At 50.9% G+C, this 9,539-nt stretch overlaps 1 protein-coding gene across 1 annotated transcript in view; it reads left to right on the forward strand.

Annotated features, from left to right (window-relative positions):
* The window catches only part of ZNF274 (zinc finger protein 274), a 21,867-nt gene extending 16,339 nt beyond the window's left edge, over positions 1 to 5,528 (forward strand). The window contains 3 exon segments of the mRNA XM_082369277.1: positions 2,501 to 2,592; positions 3,637 to 3,763; positions 4,188 to 5,528. Coding sequence (XP_082225403.1) covers positions 2,501 to 2,592; positions 3,637 to 3,763; positions 4,188 to 5,101 — 1,133 coding nt within the window. The 3' untranslated portion in view covers positions 5,102 to 5,528.
* The last annotated feature ends 4,011 nt before the right edge of the window (positions 5,529 to 9,539 follow it).

Genomic DNA, 9,539 nt, shown 5'->3' on the forward strand with positions numbered 1-9,539 from the left:
CGCTACCCCTGCGCCAAGGCTCTTGAGAATGGCCTCCTCTCTGGACCCTTTTGTGGAAATGGAAGGTCTCAGGCCCCACGTCAGAGCTGCTGAAACCCTTGGGTGCGGCCTGGCACTGCGTTCTTTAATGAGCCCTCCACACGTTTCTGATGGAAGCCAGCAGATAATGTGCTTCATTTTCATCCCTCTGGGATCCCTGCCATATCAGTATCAGTCACACAGGTTTTGTATTTCTGGTACGCCTTCTCTTTTTTTTTTTTTTTTTTAAATATGTATTTATTTATTTTACTATTTGGTTACACTGGGGCTTAGTTGCGGCAGGTTGGCTCCTTAATTGCAGCTCGCGGGCTCCTTAGTTGCGGCAGGCGGGCTCCTTAGTGACAGCATGCGAACTCTTAGCTGTGGCATGCGTGTGGGATCTAGTTCCCTGACCAGGGATCGAACCCAGGCCCCCTGCATTGGGAGCGCGGAGTCTTAACCACTGTGCCCCCAGGGAAGTCCCCTGGTGTGCCTTCTAACATCATACACTCAGTGGAGGCTGTGGATAAAGTGGTGACCGAGATAGACAGGACTCATGGACTTATGAGCTCAACAAGCCTCCGATCTAGCGAGAAAGACAGGAGTCTGACAAATGAACGTGTATTTGACAGTGGTGGGGTAGAGAGGGTAACGGTGGTGGTGGGCCAGGGAGACGGCACAGGTTCGGGATGTATTTGGGAGCCAGCCTCCATGAGGCTTGATGTCCATTAGGCTGAGTTCCGTGGAGCACGGACACCACTTTCTGTGTCTGTGACGGGTACCTGGAAGATGTTTCTTGAGTGAATGAATGATTGACTGATTGATTTTGATGCTTGAGGAGGAGGGGGGAATCTGAGGCTGGATGGTGGGATTCAGAGAAGAGGGCTTCCTGGAGAAGCAGGTGCGGGGAAGGAGAGGGGCAGGCGGCAGTGGGAGTGGTCTCTTCCACAGGCACCGAGTCTGGGGTGCTGTTGTCTGCAGGGTGAGGGCCCCAAAGTTATCCACATTGGAACCCCTTGAACCTCACATGGCAAAAGGCACTTCGCATGTGTGATTAAGTTAAGGATCTTGAGGTGGACGGATTATCCTGGATTATTTGGATGAGCCCAATGTCATGAGGGTCCTTATGAGAGGCAGGCAGGAGGGTCAGAGTCAGAATAGGAGATGTGAAAACTGAGGCAGCGGTGATGCAAGGAAAGCATCACGAGCCGTGTATTTTACATAGCCTCTAAAAGCTGGAAGGAGCAAGGAGTATGTTCTCCCCGAAGCCTCCGGAAGGAATGCAGCCCTGTGAACACTTTGATTTTAGCCCTGTGAGGCTTGTGTCAGGCTTCTGATCTCCATAATTGTAAGACAGCAAATTTGTGTTATTTTGAGCCACTGGCATGGCAGCTTGTTACGGCAGCACCAGGAAACTAATATAGGTCCCAAGGAGGCAGTTGTCGAGCTCATTGAGATGAAAGGCAGTGAATCCGTTTCACACCTTGGGGGTGAACAAAACCAATTAGTGTTACAGGGGACGATGAGGCCTTCCAGGGAACCCTATGAGTCCTGCGTTTGTGGTCAGCATGTCCATTGAACCTCTTGGGCATAACTGCCACAGGCCTTACACAGAGTGGCCCAAGGGAGAAGGACAATATATTGAAAAAATCCAAGGGTGATCCAGCTTCAGGCATGGCTAGACCCAGCAGCTCCACTCGTCTTCAGGACTCATCCTCTCTGCTATATCATACTTCTGTTGGCCTCTGATGGCTTCACTCAAAGGCACTGTTTCCATGTAGGGGCTCCCAGGATGGAATTTCTCTTTCCTAAATGTTCCAACAGATGCCCCTTTGGCTCTGATTGGCTGGTTGGGGGGCCCATGTTCATCCCTGATCCAATCATTTTGGCCAGGAGGAAGCAACGGCCTGGTGGGCCAGCCTGGGTCACATCGTGTGTCCTCCTTGATAGTGGGGTGGCATCATCATTATAGAAGCCCAAGGACCATGTGGGGACACATAAGGAAAGTCAGATATCAAAGAGCCATGGGCAAGAGGGGCCATAAAGCCAGGCAGAGCTGTTTTCTGAGGTGGAAGAAACTTGGTAAAATTTGCATCAAGATGGGTTTGGCGGAATGAGTCTGGTCCTGGGGGCCAGGGGAAGTTCCCCACTCCGTGGGGCAGCAGGAAGGAAGGAGGAAGGGGTGGAGGATGTGGAGGCCAGAAATGGGGTCTTTGTCTCTGAGGAGAAGGTGTGAGGCCAGCTGCTGAGGTGAGCGTGGAGGTGAGGCAGCTACTTCAGTGGAGGGACTGGGTCCGGAACAGTCCTTGGAGGGGGAGTGGGTGGGACCCGCAGTGGGGACAGTGGTGCCCTGTGGTCACACACGTGGGGATTTGGGCACAGGCTTTGAGAGAAGAATGGGGGGCACAATAAGCTGTGCGTCCCGGAGACAGACGTGGGCTGTCCTTGCCCCGCCTAACCCTGCGCTGCCGTCTCTTCCCAGCACCACCCACCCAGGGCCCCACCAGCTCTCTCCAGACCACAGCTCAGCAGCAGGAGGACATGGCCACCAGGCTGGCGAAGGCACTGCCTGAGGTGAGTGGGGAGTGTCACCCTCTCCTTCTCTGGTCCCAGCATCCCCCGCAGGCCTCCTACAGGCAGGCCTTTCAGAGTTGCTGAGCATGAAGGGCAGGCCTGCCCTCTGGTGACTGTGGTGTCATTGGAGACCGCGACAGGGCACAGTGACCAGGAGTCAGGAAATCTGGAGGGAAGAGGGGGAGGGGCCGGGCGTTCGCAGCCCCGGGCCCAGGCGTCCAGATCAAGGCTGGATCCCAGTTAGAACAAAAGAGGCTTCATCCTTCAGAAACGCAGAGCTGGGTGTTTATAACTGAAACAAAGCCTGGGATTTGCTTCAAAATAATCAGAGCTGGGGTGTAGACGAAATAGGCCTGGCCCTGTCTTGCTGACTGTTGAGGCTTAGAGAGCAGCCAGTGATGGTGTCTATGTGACCTTGGTCGGGGCTTACATCTGGCTTGAGCATAGGAGTGAATTTATCAGCTCTCTTGTAATGAGTGGTCTGGTGCAGGCTTCAGGCACAGCTGTATTCAGGGGCTCCAGCCTCTTGCTTCTCAAGCAGGCTCTGCCCCTTTTGGGCAAAATGCCTCCCAGGTCCAGACAGAGGGCAGTGGGAGGCCCCTTCCTCCCGGAGTGCTGGTCAGCTCCTCGGAAAGAACTCATCACCGTGCGGCCCAGGCAGCCACCCCACCCCCAGGCAAGCCCTGTCCCCATGGGGAGGGGCTGCTCCAGAATGGGGTATGCCCAGGGAGGGGCGAGGCTGGCCCGAGAGGTGGTCTCCGGTGGGAAGTCATGGGGAAAAGGTAGAGGCAGTTTGTTTGTGGCACTTTGTAGTTCCTTGTGAAGTAGGGCTCTTCCTCCAGCCTGGGCCCCAGACTCTGGTTTTGTGAGAACAGACCCATTGGACTTTTTACAGGCCCCAGTCAGTGTTTCCAAGCAAACCCCCAAAGCTGGGGCATCCCCAGCACAGCGAGCTCTGTCGGAATGTCCCCGCCAGCCCCTCTTCTGTCACCACCAAGGACTCCCTGACCCTCCTGCTGAAATACAAGGTGTGTGACATTGCAGGAACCGGTGACCTTCCTGGACGTGGCTGTGGACTTCAGCAGGGAGGAGTGGGGGCTGCTGGACCCGACACAGAGGACCGAGTACCACGACGTGATGCTGGAGACCTTTGGACACCTGGTCTCTGTGGGTAAGGCCCCTCCACGCTTCCGGGACGGGGATACCATGGGGGCTCTGAGTCAGGGCTTACACCCTCTCTGGGCCCTGCACATGCACTCGAGTCCCCTGCACCGTCCGGGGCCTTTAGCTGACACTGTAGGTCTGGAGGGGTGGGGCTCGTATGAACAGAGGCAGCCTGAGGTCCACTGAAGGACCGATTTGCTGTCCACCCTGCGGGTGAACGAGAACAGGGTCTCTGAGGGCTGGGAGACGCTCGCAGCCCTTGCCCAAGCTCGGTGTGCCGCTCGTGGCTGCTTCACTGCCTTCAGTCTCCCTCCGCAGGGTGCATGACTGTACTTGGGGGAAGACACAGCTTCTGGATATTTAATTATGTCGTACTGTCCACCCGTTTCAGCACTTTCTGTTTACAGTATCTGTACCTCTGTTTCTTTCAGGGTGGGAGACTACTCTGGAAAGCAAACAGTTAACTCCAAACCCCAACACGCCCGAGGAAGAGCCAGCCTGCCACCTGAAAGTGGAGGAATTCTCGAGGGATGGCGCCCAGCCCTCTGCCTCAGGAGACACCTTGCAGGCTGGGGCCCCAGAGGTCTTGGACACAGCGTTGAAACCAGTGGTGCACACTCAGGAAAAAACCCTCCCTCAGAAGCCAGCCGGTGAAAGCCCCAAACCCCAGGCAAGCACAGGTCCCGACACAAGCCACATCTCCCTTCAGAAGAGCATTCCTAGAAAACGCTTGCGCAAGCGGGACCCCAGGGTCAAAAAGATGACACACAACCCCTGTGTAAAACTTCATCAGAAGAGCTGCAGTGGGGGAAAGGCCCAGGAGAGTGGGAGCTGTGGGAGAACCTTACCCCGGAGCGCTCAGCAGATCACGTTTACGCGAATTCACAAAGGGAGCCAGGTGTGCCGATGCAGCGAATGCGGGAAAACCTTCCGGAACCCCAGGTACTTCTCCGTGCATAAAAAGATCCACACGGGAGAGAAGCCCTACGTGTGTCCGGACTGCGGGAAGGCATTCGTGCAGAGCTCCTCCCTCACGCAGCATCAGAGGGTTCACACTGGGGAGAGACCCTTTGAGTGTCACGAGTGTGGAAGGACTTTCAATGACCGCTCGGCCATCTCCCAACACCTGCGGACTCACACCGGGGCCAAGCCCTACCCATGTCAGGACTGCGGCAAAGCCTTCCGCCAGAGCTCCCATCTCATCAGGCATCAGAGGACTCACACCGGCGAGCGCCCCTACACCTGTAACAAGTGCGGAAAGGCCTTCACCCAGAGCTCGCACCTGATAGGGCATCAGAAAACGCACAGCGGGGTGAAATGCAAGAAGAAACAGCCTACCTCGTAGCCCTCAAGCCGGGTGAAGAGACATCGCCTTTGCAGTCTGATCCTGCAGTGCCACATGAGCGAGCCTGGTTGGGATTTGGGACTGAACGTGGAAGGCCTTGAGTGATGAAGTTCTCAAGACCAAAGGATGACCAGGGAGACCGCCCTGCACATAAGTCAGTAAGAAAAGCAGTGGGGAGTATCGCTAATGAATGCATCAGTTGGAAAAACATTTAATTTTTCGCTCAGTTGATTTGCCATTTTAATTTGTTTGTTCGTTGGTTATTAAAAGTGATATTAGTGAAACCTGAAAATGCTTATAATCTAAGTTTAAAAAGCCAGGTACCAAAAAGTCTGTGCACTGATATTATATTTGTGGTAAAGTATTTATGCATATGGACAAGGATTGAAAGAGAACATAGATAAATAAACTATATATTTCTGTGGTAGGATCTCTGTGTGTTTTTTCCCACCTATTTGATTAAACGTCTTTTCACTAATGACTTGATTAAAAGAAGCAATGTTAAAACAAAAGGGGTGGGCCCTGGGTAGACCTGGGAAGTTGTGCTGGGGTAGATAAGGGGAGTGGGGGCCGAGGCAGGTGAAGGAAATGCTCTGGGAGCATGATTGGCAGGTGTCAGGGCAGGTGGTTGCACGAACCTCCTTCAGGTGAATGGACATCTGTCAGGATTACATGAGGAGCCTGGATGATTGCTGACTGTTGAGGCTTAGAGAGCAGCCAGTGATGGTGTCTATGTGACCTTGGTCGGGGCTTACATCTGGCTTGAGCATAGGAGTGAATTTATCAGCTCTCTTGTAATGAGTGGTCTGGTGAAGCTGGAGGATGATCAACCAAGGGAATGGTGGACGACGCCACCAGGAGGGCCAGCAGTGCCCTAGTCTCATGGCAGGAGACTCTGTACTCACCACTCTCACTAAAAGAAACCTGAAGGTAATAAATGCTGAGTTAGGAAAGATTTAAGACTATGGATAACTTAATATCATAAGTTGACTGCTTCAGGAGGTCAGAGAAACTCATCTCTTAGGTGAATGGAAGAGTTTCCACTTTCCTTAACGTAGGATGAAATGATGCAGGATTTGAATATACATGCGACTTCCCTGGTGGTCCAGTGGTTAAAACTCCACACTCCCAATGCAGGGGGCCTGGGTTCGATCCCTGGTCAGGGAACAAGATCCCACATGCATGCCGCAACTAAGAGTTTGCATGCCACAACTAAAAGATCCCCCATGCCACAACTAAAGATCCTGCATGCCACAACGAAGATCCTGCGTGCTGCAACTAAGACCCGGCGCAGCCAAATAAATAAATAAACTGGTGGCTCCTAATCTTTCCCCAACCCCACGTAATTCACACTTGTACCACCCAGCATTTCAGTCATAAATTTGCCATCAGGGCTCAGGATGTGTCTGAATATCCTGGGTGGAGGGTTGTGAGTGGCAGAATGATGGCCCCTAAAGATGTTCACTGCTAATCCCTGGAACCTGTGAATATGGTACCTCACGTGGCCAAAGAGACTTTGCAGATGTGGTTACATTAGGATTTTGAAACAGGGAGATTATCCTGGATCATCCCAGCGGACCCAGTATCATCACAAGGGTTGTTACAGGAGGGAGACAGGAGGATCTGAGTAAGAGAAGATACGGTGACAGAAGCAGAGATTTGAGTGACGCAGGACCATAAAGGAATGTGAGGGGCCTCTAGAAGCTGGAAAAGGCAGGGAAATGGATTCATTCCCTAGCTCCTTCAGAAGAAATGCAGTACTGGCAACACCTTCATTTTAGCCCAGTGATAGACTTCTGATCTCCAGAGGGTAAAATAATAAATCTGTATTGTTCAAGCCACTGGATTTGTGGTAATTTGCTTCTGCAGTAATAGCAGGGGGTGTACATGATTTGAAAGTTTCCACCAATGGATACTGTACCCAAAGGGATGGTGTATCCCTCCAGGAAGCACTGGATCTGGGAAAGGGAGAGAGGGCAGGCACTCTGCCTAGGGTTGGCAAACCGCAAGGAACTAGGGGCTTGGAATTGTGTGGAATGGTTCTCTGTTCTCACAGAAACATGGAGATTGTGTAGGAAATTCCAACAGTCTGGAAGAGTAGGCTGCTCAGACTGTTTGGTGAGCCTGGGACTTAGACTTTTGTCTGGTGGAAAAGGGTGCACATGTATCCTCTGGGGCAGAGGCAGCTGAACTTGTAGAAATGGATGAGGACAGTAACTGGGAGAATTACAATGAGTCAGCTGAAAGCTGGAGAAAGTGGAGAAGGGTCCCATTCACAAGGTAAGATGTGGCTTTCCGCTGCCTCAGATTCCTAGATCACAGAACATAGAAACAGCCACCATTACGGTTCCTTTGGAGCTGGAATTTAATGAAAGCCAACCAGCGGATTCTTAACCACTGCGCCACCAGGGAAGCCCACTGTGGTAAATCTATTAAGTGGAGTTCTCATCTGGTTGCACATTAAAGAACTCATACCTAAGAAAAACTGTATAATGAAATCAATGTGGGAAGTCTTTCACCTGGTGCTCCCAACTTGTTGACATTACATAATTTGTACTAGAGAGAGACTCCATGAATGTCGTGAATGTGGGAGAGCTTTCAGCAGGAGGTCTTAACTAATTAGGCATCAGAAAACTCACACTGAAGAAAAACTGTTCTGTTGTATTCGATATGGGAAGTTTTTCAGTCACATCCTTGATTTTAATGTGTATCAAAGAAAGAATAATGGAGGGACTTCCCTGGTGGCGCAGTGGTTAAGAATCCGCCTTCCAGTGGAAGGGACATGGGTTCGAGCCCTGGTCCGGAAAGATCCCACATGCTGCGGAGCAACTAAGCCCGCGCACCACAACTACCGAGCCTGCTCTCTAGAGCCCGCGAGCCACAACTACTGAGCTTGAGTGCCAGAACTACTGAAGCCCGCGCACCTAGAGCCCATGCTCTGCAACAAGAGACGCCACCTCAATGAGAAGCCCGTGCACTGCAACGAAGAGTAGCCCCTGCTCACTGCAACTAGAGAGAGCCTGCGTGAAGCAACAAAGACACAACGCAGCCAAAAATAAATAAAATTTTAAAAAAACAATAATGGAGAGAAGCCTTATGAATGTAGTTAATATAGGACGTGTTTCCTTCAGAGCTCTGGCTTTATTTCACATCAAAGAACTCACATTGAAAAGAAAAAGCCTTATGAGTGTAATCAGTGCGGGAAATGCTTCAGTTGGAGTTCTCACTTTGTTACTCTTCAGAGAACTCACACTGGAGAGAAATCTCATGAACGCCGAAAGTGTGAAAAGTCTTTCCACCAGAACTGTCACCGTATTGGACATCAAAGAATCCATATTGGAGAGAATCCGTATAAATGTAATCAATGTGGGAAACCAGACGGAGCTTTTATCTTATTGTGAATCAGAAAATTCATAAGGGTGAAAAACCACATGAGGGACTTCCCTGGTGGTGCAGTGGTTAAGAATCCGCCTTCCAATGCAGGGGACACAGGTTTAGTTCCTGGTTGGGGAACTAAGATCCCACATGCCTTGGGGCAGCTAAGCCTGCACACTGCAACTACTGAGCCTGCGCTCTCTAGAGCTTGAGCGCCACAACTAGAGAGAAGCCCACTCCTGGCAACAAAGATCTGGTGTGCTGCAACTAAGACCCAACGCAGCCAAATAAATAAATGTTTAAAAAATTTTTAAAATAGGGGCTTCCCTGGTGTCACAGTGGTTAAGAATCTGCCTGCCAATGCAGGAGACACAGGTTCGAGCCTTGGTCCGGAAATATCCCACATGCCGCAGAGCAACTAAGCCTGTGCGCCACAACTACTGAGCCTGTGCTCTAGAGCCCACAAGCCGCAACTACTGAAGCCTGCATGCCTAGAGCCTGTGCTCCACAACAAGAGAAGCCACTGCAATGAGAAGCCTGCACACCTCAACGAAGAGTAGCTCCCACTCGCCGCAACTAGAGAAAAAGCCCGTGCACAGCAACAAAGACCCAACACAGCCAAAAAGAAATAATAAATAAAACAAATTTTTTTAAAAAACAAAAAACTTGAATGTACTGTGAAAAAGCCTTCAGCAGACCATCTGACTTATGGAACACCAAAGAATTCATAGTGAAGGAAACCTTATGAATGTAATCAGTGCAGAAAGGCTTTCAGATGGTGCTCTCCCCTTGTTGGACATCAGAGAACTCATTCTTGAAGAAAACTGTTAACAGTTTTTAGTGTAATGACATATGGTCAATCTCTGCTCTTATGACACAGTCCTACAAAAGCTGATCTACTAGGCAGTGTTCTTAATAGCACTGAGGCCTAAATCTGAGAAGGAACAAGAACACGAAAATGAATAATATAAGCACTGAGGTGGGGAAATTGTTTCCTCAGATGGTGACATTATTTGTACAGAGATTGAAACAGTTGATGGAAATGTAATATCAATGTTCTTTT

The sequence above is a fragment of the Balaenoptera borealis genome, assembly GCF_965194805.1.
Source record: "Balaenoptera borealis genome assembly, chromosome: 19".
NCBI lineage: Eukaryota > Metazoa > Chordata > Mammalia > Artiodactyla > Balaenopteridae > Balaenoptera > Balaenoptera borealis.